General features: G+C 45.5%; 2 protein-coding genes across 2 annotated transcripts in view; both read left to right on the forward strand.

Annotated features, from left to right (window-relative positions):
• The first annotated feature begins 215 nt into the window (after positions 1-215).
• LOC125444947 (H/ACA ribonucleoprotein complex subunit 3) lies at positions 216-2,170 on the forward strand. The gene is made up of 2 exons (XM_048517720.1): positions 216-380; positions 1,716-2,170. Exons 1-2 carry the CDS (start codon positions 327-329, stop codon positions 1,854-1,856), a joined length of 195 nt encoding a protein of 64 aa, XP_048373677.1. The 5' UTR covers positions 216-326; the 3' UTR covers positions 1,857-2,170.
• A 3,058-nt stretch (positions 2,171-5,228) lies between these two features.
• Positions 5,229-16,282, forward strand: part of LOC125444264 (solute carrier family 12 member 6-like) — an 87,992-nt gene continuing 76,938 nt past the window's right edge. The window contains 2 exon segments of the mRNA XM_048516691.1: positions 5,229-5,420; positions 6,512-7,666. Of these exon segments, the coding sequence (XP_048372648.1) occupies positions 7,409-7,666 (258 nt within the window). The 5' untranslated portion in view covers positions 5,229-5,420; positions 6,512-7,408.

Raw genomic sequence — 16,282 nt, forward strand, 5'->3', positions numbered from 1 at the left:
AAGCAGATGGACGAGAAAAAAAATATTGGCCCATGCCTGCAGCCTGTCTCCCCAACACAACAGCTCTGCAGAATTGCGGGCAGGGAAAGACTATAATTCCCATAAGGCATTGGGCGTGGAACGTCCCGGAGAGCTCTGCAAAGGGCGGACTACATTTCCCAGAGCGCATTGCAGTCGAGCTCACTCATTGGAGGGCTCGGCGACTACGTTTCCCCGGAAGCGCTGGGCTTCATGCTCACGTGAATCTCCTGGAAGTTGGTGCGCTTTTGGCCCAAGAAACTGATCGAGGTTTTCCGCCGAGGAATCCGTCAGAATAAACCTCTACGATGTTCCTGCAGTTCTATCTCAATGAACAGGGAGACAGGGTCTACACGCTCAAGGTGGGAAACTTACCCCATATCTTACAGCTGCATGGTGACCCGTTGTATCCCCCAAATCCCGGATGCTGATTTGCCTCTGCTTTTCCCCAGGTTCAAAAGAATAGTTGTGGGTATTTGGCACTCCATGGGATCTTTGTATGCCCCCTTGATCACTCCCAGCCATTTATTTTTTTGCTTAAATGAGTTTAAGATGCGTTTCTAGTCCTCGTGGCTACGTGGGAGACGTGTGCCAGAGACACATGGTGGAAAAGAAGGATGAGGAAGGTTTTATTTATTTATTTATTTATTTACTTACTTACTTATTTATTATTAGACTTATATACCGCCCTCCCCCGAAGGGCTCAGGGCGGTTCACAACAAGTAATAAATAACAGACACCATACAAAAAGTAATGGTGTACATTAAAACACAGCGTTCAATCATAAAACATTTCAGAACAACAGCAACAGATGGCTGCCCCAATACTCAGAAATTCCTCTAAGAAGGGAACAGCAGGGCCCCAGTTGTTAGAAAAAGGATGCTGGGGTTTGGTTCCCTCCCACCTATAGTCGCAATCTGTTTTGAACTTAAAGCTCTTCCCCGAAGCATTCACAGATTCAAAATGTGCTAAGTATTTTTTGAAGAACCGTTTAATGCGCTAACAATACAATAGATGATATGTGCTAATTTTGGTGTTCTCAAATATGGAAGGGGGCACCTCTCTTCTACAAGATGATCCTCTAAATTATAGGTGTCAAACTCGTGGCCCTCCAGATGTTATGGACTACAGTTCCCATCATGCCCTGCCAGCATCATGCTGGCAGGGGATGATGGGAGCTGTAGTCTATAACATCTGGAGGGCCGCGAGTTTGACACCTGTGCTCTAAACTGACTTGAGGGTTTTCCAGGTGGTGTGGTCATAATGTTTTACCCGCATCTGTGGCTGGCATCTTCTCTCGAGCTGATCTCTCCGTGACACACCTCTGAAGATGCCAGCTGTGAACGTCAGGAAAACATGAGAAGCAAACAGATGTGGGATCAGTGCTGGGTAGGCACTAGGACCCAGGTAGAGCATTCTACAACAAAGAAAGGCTGGAATGCTTTGTTCTGGGGTGGAGAAATATACAAGTCTACTATTACCTTTCTGTGGTGCTTGTTTCACAGTTCTGGGCCTGCACCAAAAAGGCCCTGTCTCGCATACCTACCAAACGAGCTACTTTGATTATTTGGACAGAGGAGGGCTTCTTCCCTCCCTCTTAATTCCCAGGCAGAAACTGAGTGATAGTAGTTGTCGCTGTGAAATGTATAGTCAGGGGTGCTCACAAATTGTCCTGCCTTTCTTTCCATGCCTTCCAGAAGATAGACCCCTCTGGCCAGCCGACGTGCTCAGCCCATCCTGCCCGTTTCTCCCCAGACGACAAGTACTCTCGCCACAGGATCACCATCAAGAAACGCTTTGGTGTCTTGATGACCCAGCAGCCTCGACCGGTGGTATAAACCGTGTTCCTTTTGTCGTCAGCTGACACTGATGCGGCCCATCAAGATGGGATCAGCTTTTTCCAGGGTCACCTTGGAGCCGTGCATGGTGAAAGAATAAGAGCTGCATCTCCCTTACGTGGTCTGCTTCTCTGTTGGACTAGGGATGCCTCCGGTGTGTTTAAATCTGTTTTCGTCACAACGTGCTGTTTTGTTTGGTGAAACAAGGAAATGCGGGGGTTTGGGCAAGAGGGTCTGAACGCCTTCCCATGCTTCTGTTTGAAATTGGCCGTGTAATTTCTGACCCCAAATAAAGAGAATGCTCCATTGTTTTATGCACCATTGTTTTATTTCATTAACGTGAAAAAATGGTAGCGGAGTTGTTAGAGCAAGGAATCCTGGGTGGCCGGTTTGGCTGAAGCATTTGGCACAGGAGGGAGAGCTTCTGCGGCTGGTTTGAAAGAGCGGATCTCAAAGTATAGGGGATATGATTGAAGTCTATAAAATTAAGCATGGGGTAGAAAATGTTGACAGAGAGAATTTTTTCTCTCTTTCTCACAATACTAGAACCAGGGGGCATACATTAAAGATGCTGGGGGGAAGAATTAGGACTAATAAAAGGAAACACTTCTTCACGCAACGTGTGATTGGTGTTTGGAATATGCTGCCTCAGGAGGTGGTGATGACCAGTAACCTGGATAGCTTTAAAAGGGGCTTGGACAGATTTATGGAGGAGAAGTCAATTTATGGCTACCAATCTTGATCCTCTTTGATCTGAGATTGCAAATGCCTTAACAGTCCAGGTGCTCGGGAGCAACAGCCGCAGAAGGCCATTGCTTTCACATCCTGCATGTGAGCTCCCAAAGGCACCTGGTGGGCTTTTCACTGTGAGTAGCAGAGAGCTGGACAAGATGGACTCTTGGTCTGATCCAGCTGGCTTGTTCTTATGTTCTTTATGTTTAAGTAGCAGCTATTGAGCAGGCTTCCATTTTAGACAGGAAACAACAAGGAATGACAATCAAACAAAGTGTGCCCCTGAGCCATGGGAAAGACGAGGTTTGGATGACAGTGTGAAGGTTCTCTGTTGCTACATCTTGTGGATTTTATTTGTTTATTTTACAATATTTGTAAAGTCTGAAGGAGACGGTCTTTCCTTTAGCAGTGTTTTTTCCTCTGGCCAACCTGAATCCTTCTCTTCATGAATTGCTGTGTGTTTCCGTTGTTCAGGCAGTCACTATCCTTTCATGAGATAAGTAAACACACCGATTAGCATCAAATGGCAGCACCAGAGTGAGAACGACGCTTGGGGCTCAGCTACACCTTGCTCGTTCCTCTGTGTTTATTGTGAACAGCTTTTTTGTCCTTTGCAGATGCAGCTTCCAGAACTTTTTTTATCAGGAAGGAGAACTGTGTTGGGAGAGAGGGGAAAGTTTTAGCCTTTTCCTTGCCTGATGTTTTTTGGCTATGGCAGGTCTTATTACCCATCCCATGCTGTGTATCTCTGTTTTGCCCAGTATGAGTTAACAGGGTTTTTTGGACAGGAGATGACTTTTTCTCTGCTATTTTCACTTTACAGAGAAAGGTCTAAAGCCTTCCTTTCCCCCTCTTTCCCCCTCTCCCCAATACCATTAGCCCCCTTTTCCCCTCTCCCCAATAGCAAAAAAGCAGCCCTAAGGAGCTTTTAGCCTAGCAAGGGATAAAATAAGAACTATCCTTTATGATGGAGGATAAAAGCAATGTTGGTTTTTTGCAACGAGATAATATTTGGCTTTGCATTGAATGGCTGATCGTCTTTGTTTCAGCCATATGACTCGTGAAACTAAATTGTACATCCAGGACACAATCATGAAAAAAATGATCTAAATTTAATAAAAACAACGGATCAGTGCCTAGTTCAAGCTATCAAGTTTCACGTTCTGGTAACAGTGCAGCAACGGTTCCCAACCCGCAACCCATTCTGGGGTCCTCGTACTTAGAAAAGCACTGATAATAGAATCCCTGCAGTTTATCCTTTGCAATATTGGCTATAAAATGTGCTTGTTCCAGAAACCCAGCATGTGCCGTGTTAGATTAAATGTGCAGAGCGCTGTTCTCCCGTCATAAGTGCACAAACGCTGGCTGCCAGTTCGTTTCAGGACACGTTTCATAGAGCCGGGCAGGTGCTTATCTTTCAAAGCCTCGAACCGCCTGGGTGCAGAATATTTGGAGGGCTGCCAGTCATGTATGAGCGTGCCCAGCTGTTAAGATGTTTTATTGCCCTCTGCTCTGTACCCTTGCAGAAGTTAGGGGAGTTTGGTGTTCCCGACTGGGGCTTCCTGTATGTTTGGGGGGATGATTATGGAGGAAGGTGGGATTTAGGGAGGAAAGGGAGCCCGCATGCAGCCAACTTCTCTCAGTTTCTCCTCTGCAATGAGTGGCATCCTATTTTGCAGAACTGCCGCCAAGACACCAAAAAGCTCCTAAAGCAATTGGACCATTGTCAGAAATGCTATCGATATTAATTTTGAAACGCGGATGGTGGTTTTGGAGCCAAGCGTGTTTGGCTCGACACCCGTTCCAGCTGCAATCATTCTTAAGACTTGTTTTATCACCATCTCGATACAGTTAATAGCTGCACACTGTTGAGATGGTTTAATGGTTTTATGTTGCCCTATAATCTGCTGAAACGCTTTAATTGTTTCGTATTGCCGTGTGAAATGTGAGCCGCCCCAGGCCGAAAGGAGAAGGGTGGCTTATTAAATCTAATGAAATAAAAAAAGAAATATTATTAATCTAATGAAGAAATATTTAATCTAATGAAATAAAAAATGTGTATTGCTATGACCCTGAGTGGATGCAATGAAATTAAATAAAACCTAAAACTGTTTAGTCAGGGGTTTTTTTTTGGGGGGGGGAGGGGGAAGGGGATGGAATTGGGTAATTTCTAGCAAAATTGCTAAGCTGCCCTGAGCTCATTAGAAAAGGCCAGCAGTGATGGAGGAATATAGCTAATTTTTGACCGGCCTTGTGTGTGTTATAATTATATTGATATAGTTGTGTTTCTAATGTGTGAAAAAGCCATATTTTTTTAAAAACAGTATTTTCCAATTCAGGTCAAGCAAATCAGTCACATCAGCTTGGTCGCAGCTTTCTTCTCACGTTTATACCATTTCCTCAGTTTCAGACTCGTCTGTTTTGTTCGTATATATATTTTATTCACTCAAACGGGACCCTCCGTGACAGAAAAACTACAGCTCCCGGCAGCCTTTGCGCGCCGCCCTGGCGCTCCTCGGTCCCCACCCCCCCCCCCCTCCTCCTTGGAGCGGCTTTTTTTGGAGAAGCAGCAAGCCCGGCAACAGTAGCCGGTAGATGGTCACGACTTCTGCGCATGTGCCAAAAACAAGGAGGGGGGGGGTGGGAGGATGTGGACAACTCAGGCGAGCGCTGCTCTTTTTCCCCCTCCGCCCCTCCCACATGGAAACCGGCTTCTGAGGCAGCCGCGCGCGGACAGCAGCAGTAGCAGCGGCGGCTCGTCGCGCGCGTGCGCCTCAGGCGATTTAAGGGGAGGCGCGAGACCCGACCGAACGCCGCGGCGCGCGCCTCGAGGTAAACAGATTAACGGTCGCTCAACTGCCGCCCGTTACTTTCTTGGGGGGGGGGGGCAGGGGGGAGGAGAGCGAGGAGAGAACGCCGCGCAGGCGCAGTGGCGCCCCTTTCCCCTTCACTGGGCAGCGACGTGCACGCACCTGCGCTTCTCTCTGCGGCTCCTGTCTTCTATTTCGTTTTATTAAAGGGGTTCTTGTGTTTTTTTCTCACAGTCGTCCATTCGGGGAGGGGGGCTGGTCTTCCAGGACAGACCTTGCAAGTCTGGGGAAAGTCCCCTTGGCACAAGCCAGAGGGGTGGTCTCCTAGGACAAACCTTGTTAGTCCAGGGTGAATGTCATTTGGCACAAACCAGGGGGGGTTGTCTTCTAGGGCAAACCTTGCTAGGCTGAGGAAAGTGGTACAAGCCAGAGGGGTGGTCGTCTAGGGGAAACCTTGCTAGGCTGAGGAAAGTGCCCCTTGGCACAAGCCGGAGGGGTGGTCTTCTAGATCAAACCTTGCTAGGCTGAGGAAAGTGCCCCTTGGCACAAGCCAGAGGGGTGGTCTTCTAGGGCAAACCTTGCTAGGCTGAGGAAAGTGCCCCTTGGCACAAGCCAGAGGAGTGGTCTTGCACTCCATTGACACAGCTTCTGCCCGTTGGTAGCCAAGCTTCATGTGTCCAAGGTTTTGTGGGTCTTGTGTGCATAAGCTTTGGTACATGGTCTCTCTGCCCGTGGTCTACCACATCTTCGCCACCCTGTCTGGCTTGTCTCTACACCAGTTCTCCATGCTGGGGAAATGTGACATGCCTGCTGTGTGCTCACGTTTCTCTGCCCCCCCCCTCCCCAAGACATGCACACCATTGCGCTCCTGATGGCATCACCAAAATGATATTCCCTTGTTACATGGTAATCCATAGTATTTTTTGCTTACATTTTTACACTGCCTTAGCAGGTACTAGGCATTCAACTGCCCTGAATGCTTTGTGGAATAACAGATGTGCACCCTGATATGGGGTTTTTATTGCATATTGGGGTCCTCAGTGTAAAAATGACGTACCTCTGCTTTTTTATGTAAAATGGCCAAGTTACATATATTCATTCTTACTTTTCCAGGACCCTATAGGGAATGTGCATTCTTTTGCCCTGCCAGAGGGTTTGGTCATTCTCTTGTCCATCAAATGGTTATCTCCTCACACTAGAGCCTTTGAAAAACCACCAGGAATCTGTGGAGAAAATTCTTTTACGCTGACAACTTCTTAAGGAGTTACTGCACCATTTTTAAATCCTTGCACTGGAACATCGTGAAAGTCTTTTGTTCTTGTTTCGGACTCTGAAGCCTCTTTCTTCATTCTTTCTGCACCAGAATCATAAGTGAACTTTCCAGCAAAAAGTATGCGCTTTCCTTGCATGGTATACTGCAAGCAAGTGGATCATCATCTGAGACCCTCCTGCCTTTTCCAGCTCTTTGAACATTTTTGCACTGAGATTTTCCAACGTGGAAAGAAATTACCTCTATGCATTTTGCTGTGCCAAAAAATATTTTCTTAATAAACTGAAGCTTTTGCCATGAGCTGTGAGACGACTTCTTACTGGTGTACAATAATGCCAAGAAATTGCAGTACGGCCCTTTGGCAGTTAAAGATGACAACTGTCTTTTGTTTGGGTGGATAGGCTACCTCGCGGAACATACAACTGTGACGTGTTTGCCTCATAAATAGTAATATTTGAACCAGTCGTCTGTGAAATACTAGTTGCAAAATCATGGGGGGTCATGTTCTTTGATCACGTTTGTGGAAAATACGCCTAGATATGTAGAACCCGTGTTGCACCGGATCAGTTTATGAATCAATGCTAGATATGAATCTTTCTCTTAAGAGAGCCTTTGGTAACACTCTTGGCTTCTGTGTTCTCATAAATGGTGGGCGTCTGATTTTTTAGCACACCAGGCAACTCCTGGGTAATACTATCAAGAAAGCAATTCTTTTTTTCCCTTCCGTTCCAACTGTCAAGATGGCTTCTGTCCGGTTCATGGTTACCCCCACCAAAATAGATGATATCCCGGGGCTGTCTGACACCAGCCCTGACCTCAGCTCCCGCTCTAGTTCCCGTGTCCGTTTCAGCTCCCGTGAGAGTGTCCCCGAAACAAGTCGCAGCGAGGGCGTCAGTGACTTTTCCAGAGCCACCCACCGCCCCTGGCCGCACTGGAAGCCGCTGGAGGCTACGAACTGGAGAAGGCTAGCGTCAATCTCCACACAAATGGGGCTGAAGGTTGGTTGCCTTTATTGTAATGTTTCGGAAAGAATGGAAACTGAATGACTGGAGATGTGAGGTGAATTTGAATGTTGCTACCGATGAAGGGTGCAGTTGTTTGAGGAGAGGACTGAAGAATGTGATGTCGTGGCTTGGGGTTTGGAAAAGTTGTGGTTTACAGTCTCTGGCCTCCAGAGATAAAGGGAAATGTTATGTCAAGCAGAGATTCAAGGTGGAAGACTGGGAAGGTTCTTGAACAGGACTGTGTAAACAGTTGTATGTCTTTCTGACATGGTATTTTGGCACGGTGGTGGCATTTTCAGGCCTGTCTGAATTTTTGGGAGTTAGCGTCATCTTGGCTTTTCCAGCGCGGTGTACTGGTTAAGATCAGCGGACTCTAATCTGGAGAACCAGGTTTGATTCCCCACTCCTCCACATGAGGGGCGAACCCTAATTTGGTGAACCAGGTTTGCTCCCCCACTCCTCCACATGAAGCCTGCTGGGTGACCGTGGGCTAGTCTCAGTTCTCTTTGAACTCTCATCCGACCTACCTCACACAGTGTCTGTTGTGGGGAGAGGAAGGAAAGGTGATTATAAGCCTTTTTGAGTCTCCTTGAAAGGCAGAGAAAAGGAGGGTATAAATCTAAGCTCGCCTCATCTCCCGATCCCTCTTGCTGGGAACACTCTCAGCATCTTAGGTAATCAAATATATGCTGTCCCTAGGCTGTGGTTTCTTCTGCTTTTGGCATCGTTGATTGTTTTGGATTTCTCTTCTTCAGTTTTTTTTTCTTCTGCCAGGAAATGCTGAGCAAGACTCATGAGACATTTTCAGTTCCCTTAATTCTGTGGATTCCCTTATTTAATGGATTTTGGGAAAAAAAATTGCCAGAGGTCAGCCTGGGCTTTGCTGAGTCACCCATGACTCAAAGTCATGTCTTCCATTGTGAAATTAATGAATAGGATCATTGAGCCTTCAAAGAGGTTTTTAAAGACAACTGTGCGGAGATCTTCTACTAGTCTCTCAAAAAGAAAGACATGCAAATAGACATATCTTTTTGTCTCTTTTATACAGCAGTGCTGAAACACAACAAGCTTCATCCTGTCTGGGATTGTGTTGGCTATGATGCCATTTCCAGTAATGTGACCTCTGCAATTTGAGGATTAGAGTAGAGCAGGGGGTAGAGTCCCTACAGCTTTCAGATTCAAAGGCTCTACAATTCCCATCAGCCTCTGTCAGCATGGCCAATTGATCATGCTGGTAGGGGCTGATGGGAATTGTAGTTCCTGAACATCTGGAGAGCCGCAGGTTCCCTACCCCTGGAGTAGAGGAATGCTGTATTGCATATAAAATAGCAATGCAGTGGATGCAGTTGGTGGTAAGAATTGTCCAAAAAGTCTCATATGGAAGAGCAAATATTATTCACCCAGGCTTGCAAATAAGCTACTTGCCTTGCCTGCCTGCAACGAATGAGAATCACCTGTGCACAACCTGTCAGAGATGCTTTTAACATAAGTATATCAGACAGCAGGCTCATAAATCTTTGAGTGGCTGGTACCTTTTGTGGGCATTCTTGCAAGGTTCTCATTGTGCGAACATCGATATTTGGTTGTATTGTGGAGTCATGGATCATACAATATTTAAAATACCTTCCATTTGAGAGAACCATCCTCTCCTATCCCTTTACCCTATCTTCCATGGATGTATTTGTTCTTCAAAAAATAAAAACAACATTTCCAATCAGACCTCCTCCATCTTTTCTACCAGTTGAATTCCACCCACACACATACTCATGAATAAACAATTGAAATGTTCTCCAGGTATTCCTGTAGGCTTCCAGAAGGAGACCAAAAATATGTATATCTGAAGGTGAATTATAACTTTGCTGGCTGACTGTCGCAAGTTCACTGATTACAAAAGTTTATCATGGGAGAATACCAGAGGAAATTAGATTTCAATATATTTGGATGTGTTCTCTTACTGTCGTTTTATTTCTGGTGTGTTAGTTTTTTCCTGACCCTGCTCTTGTACTTTTACTAGCATGTAGATTTGTGGAAATCTGACAGGAGGAGATTTTCTCATTATTTCATCAGCGTACTATGAAAAATTCTGTGATAAACTTTGTATTAGGTGCAGGATCTGTAAAAACAGGTGGCAACCTAGTATTTTAGCCCTTGGTTGTATCTTTACATCTCTGTCATTCATGTAGCCCATTCTAATGCCTTTTGTAGCAGGTTTTTATGAAACAATCTGCAGGGAGTGGTACGCAAGGCTCCCTTTTTACTGGGCCCCGTGGTAAGCAATAAAAACCTTTAAAATTGAAGAGGAGGGTGTGCTTCAGTGATAGAGTACCTGTTTTGCACGCAGAAGCCCCCGCTCCCCCGCCTCCTACCAGGAGGCCTGCAATAGACTAGTATGGAAACATTCAGCAGTGACTTGCTGCAGTTACAAATGCCCATGCTCAGTGGGTACATCTGAGCTTGGAGCTACATAGCAGGCAGTTATGTGGGTGGATCACCCAGCTCCCAGTTGATCCAGGATGATTCTGGTGTTGTGGTCCTCAATGCGAGTGGTTTCATCTTTGTTCCTCATGGTAGAGAGCAGAGAAGCTTGGCTGGAGTCCTGCTGTACCTTAAAAATGGCCTCCTCCTCCATCAGCTACCACCCGTACCTCAGTCTCAAGGGAACAGTTATCTACATCTCTTTTTGAGGAGCAAAGTTTTGGTAGCTGGGTGATTTTTTTTTTTAAAAAAAGGATGAGTCCTTCTAATCTTGTGTAGTCAGGCATAGTTTACCTTTTCAGTTCAGTGGTCTGTGTGTTTCCACTGCCTAACTCTTGCATGTGCTTGTCCATTTCCCTACTGATATCTTTCCTCACGATCCTAGCCTTCTCCCTTCCTCTCTAATAACACAATCCCATGCAGAGTTACTCATATTTAGAAGAAGAAGAAGAGTTTGGATTTATATCTCCACTTTCTCTCCTGCAGGAGACTCAAAGGGGCTTACAATCTCCTTGCCCTTCCCCCCTCACAACAAACACCCTGTGAGGTAGGTGGGGCTGAGAGAGCTCCGAGAAGCTGTGACTAGCCCAAGGTCACCCAGCTGGCGTGTGTGGGAGTGTACAGGCTAATCTGAATTCCCCAGATCAGCCTCCACAGCTCAGGCAGCAGAGCTGGGAATCAAACCCGGTTCCTCCAGATTAGATACATGAGCTCTTAACCTCCTATGCCACTGCTGCTCATTTAAAGCTAACATTGGACTCTCCTCTTTAAAAAATGGGAGTAACTCCCTCTAGGATCTGGAGTAACTCCCTCTAGGACTTCACTGTAATTCCCTTGCTTTCATCTTGCGAAGGTTGATGTGAATTCCTGAAAGTAGCCGGACTCAGAAACAAAGTCTGGATTCATCAACCTCAAATCTTAGTGTCGACTCAAAACCTTTAGTGCAAAACAGCATTGGATTTTCATTTCACTTGTCACTGAAACTGACAAGACCTCCCCTCTCCCTGTTGGCTTCTGTAGTTCTTTCCTTTGTACTTCAGAGTCTTACACTGCCTTCCTAAACATAATTACACTCTTCTGGACTCAGTGACTGGATTATGCTGTTAATCATTCAGGAACGTGAAAGTGTTTGAGGTCTTTTATCGGTACTATTACCCTGAAAATTTATACTGTAATGTTAGTACATTCAAGAACTGCACATGATATGCCATGATCGTGGGGGTCCACTTAATCTATTTCAGCAGAAATTAACTTCCATCCACGGAGGTCCCCAGACAATTAATCAACTGCGTTACTTGTTAATTTCACATTAGATGGGTGATTAGTTTCTCTACCACCATGTGTGAATAGTCACCCCCTGATTTAGAATCAATAAAACACACATATACTCTTTCATACAACTCTGAGGAATAATTACCTGGGAAATATTAATTACATCTTTAAAACAGCCAAGCTGGCCTAAAATTGTATTGGCCGTGGTATCCGTTCATTGCTGTTCATTTTATGAAACAACGAATCCTCATAAATTGACATTTGTCTATAGAAAAACGAGGCACTGGAAATAATTTTTCCACGTCTCTGGCTATATTCCCCCCTCTCTCCTAGGTACCAGCTTACACTAGTCATTTATAATCTTACTTCTCCACATCATGTTGACATTATGTGCTGACCTACACTGCAACATGGTGGGTCACTTCCTAAATAAATAACTGTGTTTCTCTGGTAGATTTTTGGTTCTAATGGATCAAATGCTACAGTTGCCCTCTTTATTTTTTGCAATCTTTCTCTGCTCTGGAGGGTTACAAATGGAGCCTCGCCTCCCTTCCCCCATCATCTCCACATGCACGATCTCAGAGCAGAGCGATTATATAGCCAGCCAGCCAGCCGTGCCTCTGGGACTCTTTATCCCAACCTCCTCGCCTGGTTTATCTCCTGGGCCACACTAGCTGCATGTTCACAGGGGGAAGCTCCTCTGTGCTACTATGTCCTTGCCGTGAAAAAATGTAGGTAATATGTGAAGAGGCTGGCAGTCTCCAAGATGTGTACGTGTGTCAAAGGAAGCCAGCCACATTCTATGTAGAAGAACATAATGCTGTAGTCCTGCTGACACCCTTCCAGTGTGCTCTGACAGTTCACATGGACACTTCCAGGCTTGGAATAATTGCATTTCCTGCATTTCTAGAGACTTTGTTATGCAGCCAAAGCTTATGTGACTTTTTAAAATATACATACGTCTGAGAGACACAAACAATTCAGACTTCCAGTGTGGTATAGTGGTTAAGAGCAGGTGGATTCTGATCTGGAGAACTGGTTTGATTCCCCACTCTTCCACATGAAGCCTGCTGGGTGACCTTGGGCTAGCCACAGTTCTCTCCGAACTCTCTCAGCCCCATCTACCTCACAAAGTGCCTGTTGTGGGTGAGGAAGGGAAGGAGTTTATAAGCCCCTTTAAGTCTCCTTAATGGTAGAGAAAAACAAGTTATAAATGCAAACCCTTCCCTTAATTTTCCAAAGGCGCTGGCTTTCAGAATCACCCGATTTTGCCTTTATAGGTTTTTATCTTACTCTTTGTTCTTCTGTTTACCCAGTTCCCATTCTGTATAAAGAGGGTGGTTTTTGGAGAAGCCATGCCAAAGTACCCAGGGTAATAATCGTTCTCTGTATAGTGGACAAAGCCATCTTGGAAAAGGGGTGGGCGAAGGACTTTTCCCTCTGAAAAAGTCTGCCTTGTATGTAAAGTGCACCTGTTCACAGCGTTGCTAGAAACTGTATTGAATACAACAGCGAAAATCCTTAGCTTCTACTTAATTGCCTGGCGATATGTTAAATGCCATATTTGTCTGCGACCTGATTGCGACCAAACAGATTTCCCAGACAATACAATGTGGTCTGCTACACTTCCTCTGTACTCTTGTTGTTTACACCAGATACCAATCTGCTCCCTCCTCTTTTGTTCTGTTCCTTCTCGTTTGATTCTGTAACAAGCAGCTCTTTTGCTCTCCCGGCCTACGCCTTTTCATGTCACGTGCGCAGCAGAACCCCTTGATGGGGAAAACTCTGCTTCTCAGATGGGCTTCTCAGATGGGCATCAAAGTCCGCACTCCCTACCACAGTGTAGGAGGGTTTGTAGTATTACTTCCTTATCCTTGGCGAATTGAAAAAGTATTTAAAACACATTCAGGGTAATTTGCTTGCTTTGATGACAGTGAGAACCTTGTCTTGGCTCTGCCGTGAACTACCTTGCAGAGCTTAGTGATCCCCACGCTGATGCAGACAAATGTGGTTTCTTGCACCAGTTTGCAGACTCAGCCTTGGCTATCCTCCATCATACTAGAACAAGACGTGCTTGAGAAGGTTCTACCTTCACAGGAGGATGCTTAGGCTCATTCCGCACATGCAGAATAATGCACTTTCAAACTGCTTTCAATGCTCTTTGAAGCTGTGTGGAATGGCAAAATCCACTCGCAAACAGTTGTGAAAGTGGTTTGAAAACGCATTATTTTGCGTGTGCGGAAGGGGCCTTAGTTTGGAACCTCCAAACGGTTTGAAACTGCCTGCCACAGGAGTCGTTTTGTGACTGACCCACCTTCCAGAGCTGCCCAATGCTCAAAAAAGGTTGAGGACCCCTGAGTTAAATTAATGAAATTCTTTTGCATGTTATTATTATTACTATTTATTCAATTTAATACCCCTGCCTCATGCCAGAGTGGACTCGGAGCTTAACTCACATACCTTATACAAGGGTGTAGTGTTTATTAAAATGCCCTGTGAAATAGTAATATATAAATTAGATAATCTAATAAACCAAATACTGACGGCACTAAATACTTAATCAAGGATGGAACAACTTACTAACTGAACTCCAATTCTTAATAAAATAGAAGGACAAAAAGGGGAGTGGGGAAAAATAGAAATGCACTTTGTAGTATACAAGTTACAAGACAGTGCCACATTCCCATGCAATTGATTGAATCTTGTAGTTGTATCTATATTCTGAAAAGATTGTCATCGTATTGCTCCGTTTCTGGCTTTATTGTATATAGATTGATTTGCTGATTTCCACACATATTTTTATGCCTTTAGTTTTGACATCACATCTGTTTCTTTTTCTAGTACAGGAAAGTTAGTATGGGAAAAAAAACACCTTAATGGGCAGATCCACCCTGCTTTTCTGCTTTGGGCTGCCTAAAACATTTGGGACTCCTCGCGCGGTACAAAAAAAGCCATGTGCTATGGGGGTGAAGCAAGGAGAGAAATGGGATGACAGTGAACAAAAAAGTGCGCTTTTCCTAAAAACTTTGTATAGAACCGACTTTGGCAGAGATCACAGCATGGAACAGGATGAGTCAAAGGCGACATTTCGTGAATGCTTCACAAAACCATGCTGCAGTAAGGATGCTACGGTGGAGCAAAACATCCCTGTGGAATGAGCACCAGAAGCAGTGGCTGAGGGTCTGTGGCACGTGCAGAACTTGTTCTGGGATGGCTCCTTGAAACACTGGGCTTGGCTTCCCTGTTCAGCTAATTTCTAAGTTGATTACGGCCTTGGTCTTAATCTCTGCTTCTTGAGGGTATAAATAGCAGGGGTGAGATGGCTGGAATTGAAAGTGGAGCAACGGGAGTTGTCTAGATTTGGCTCCCTGCTTAATTTTGTCTCGCTCTTTTAACATATTAGCCTACTTGTGCAGTTGCTAAAATCAGATCTGGTGGCAAGAACAGCCTACAGGATGTACAAAAGATAGAAGCAACGTGCTTCCAGTCCTCGGGCTTGGGATCTATGACAGAGATGAAGCAGACGTAAAATGAACCATAACAGATCTGGCCAGAGAGAGCTTGTTCAGATTCAACAAAAATTGTTTGCTGAAGACACAGGTTGTGAGGACCTCTGGGAAATGACAGATGAGGCTTGTCAAGTAGAAAGGAGGGGGCATCCCCAGCTCATGCCCAGGTTCCTAATCTCACCACTTTCTCTCCCCCCACCCTTTCACTGTGGAGGTCAAATACAGGGATCTCATCCTGCAGCCTTATTTTCTGTTCCGGCTTAATTCCATGGTTTTGCAAAGACCCGGTGCTTGAAAATGGGAATTCTGGCTCTTGCTCTCCCTTTTTGCTTTTACTGCATGTAGCCCTTCTGCAAAAACCAAGAATAAAAACCGGTGAAAGTCCTTCCTCAGCTGTTGCTGTTTGCTTTGGTTCAGCATTATTTCTGAACTTTCTGGGGATGTGATTTCTCATACTAATCTTTTAAGCCTCTGTTAAAGTTAACTGTCACCCTGCAGCCATTTTGCAGGGTGAGTCTATGCGGATAGCTTTGGGGAAAGGCACGTTGTCAGGCTGGATTGTTCCTTCCCCGATGAGGAACTGCCTGACTGGAGTTGCGCATTTTAGTGCATTTTACATAACACTTTTCTTGTCTCTCTTACCAGGCGCTCGCGTGTGCCTTGGCCATATTCCTTTGTTTATAATTCGGCAATTACTCAGGCTGTATCCATAATTATATGCTGACTCCTGCCCTCAGGCGCTGCCAATAATACCTTCACAACTCCTCCTAGTCCTTCCAGCTCTCTCTGGCTTCTAAGGAAGCCCTATATGGTATTATGCAGGTGCTGACCAGCTCTTTCTGGTTGAAGACAGGTTAGCGGGTTCAGCCGTAAAAGAAAGCTCTCCCTGTAAGTGTTCTCTAGCTTCGTTTGAACAGGGGCTGCAAATCCTTGCTGTGGTGCCTTGTCGTTCCGCCATTTTCCTAACTGTGCAGCAATAGGTGAAGAGGGGAGATAATCCTCTCAGCGCTAGTAGTAAAGACTCCTGCTGGCTTGCGTCTCCTTAAGCACACATGCGCGCGCAGACGCCATAATAATACACACCGGCGGAGGCGTGTCGACACAACACCCGCACACACCTCCTGTCCCTAACCCTCTTCTTTTCCCTGGGGCCGCCTGCCTGTCACCTGATCCATCGATTAACTTTCAGTTCTTTGCTTTCTTCTGTCCTGAGAGAAAGTTTTGGCCGCGAACATGCCTCAATTCACGGTGACTCAAGCGTAGAGGATGATGAAGAGGGGGGAAGTAGGCGGCCAGGCTTAACGCGAGAAGAACTCCTCTGCAGGCCAGATCTGGAAACCCAATGATAATACAG

The sequence above is a fragment of the Sphaerodactylus townsendi genome, linkage group LG15, assembly GCF_021028975.2.
Source record: "Sphaerodactylus townsendi isolate TG3544 linkage group LG15, MPM_Stown_v2.3, whole genome shotgun sequence".
Classification (NCBI taxonomy): domain Eukaryota; kingdom Metazoa; phylum Chordata; class Lepidosauria; order Squamata; family Sphaerodactylidae; genus Sphaerodactylus; species Sphaerodactylus townsendi.

Bases quoted from the DNA above. Each gene is read 5' to 3' on its own strand.
- LOC125444947 (XM_048517720.1), top strand. From the start codon at position 327: ATGTTCCTGCAGTTCTATCTCAATGAACAGGGAGACAGGGTCTACACG. The intron at 381-1,715 runs GTGGGAAACTTA...CATGCCTTCCAG, and splicing joins ACAGGGTCTACACGCTCAAG to AAGATAGACCCCTCTGGCCA.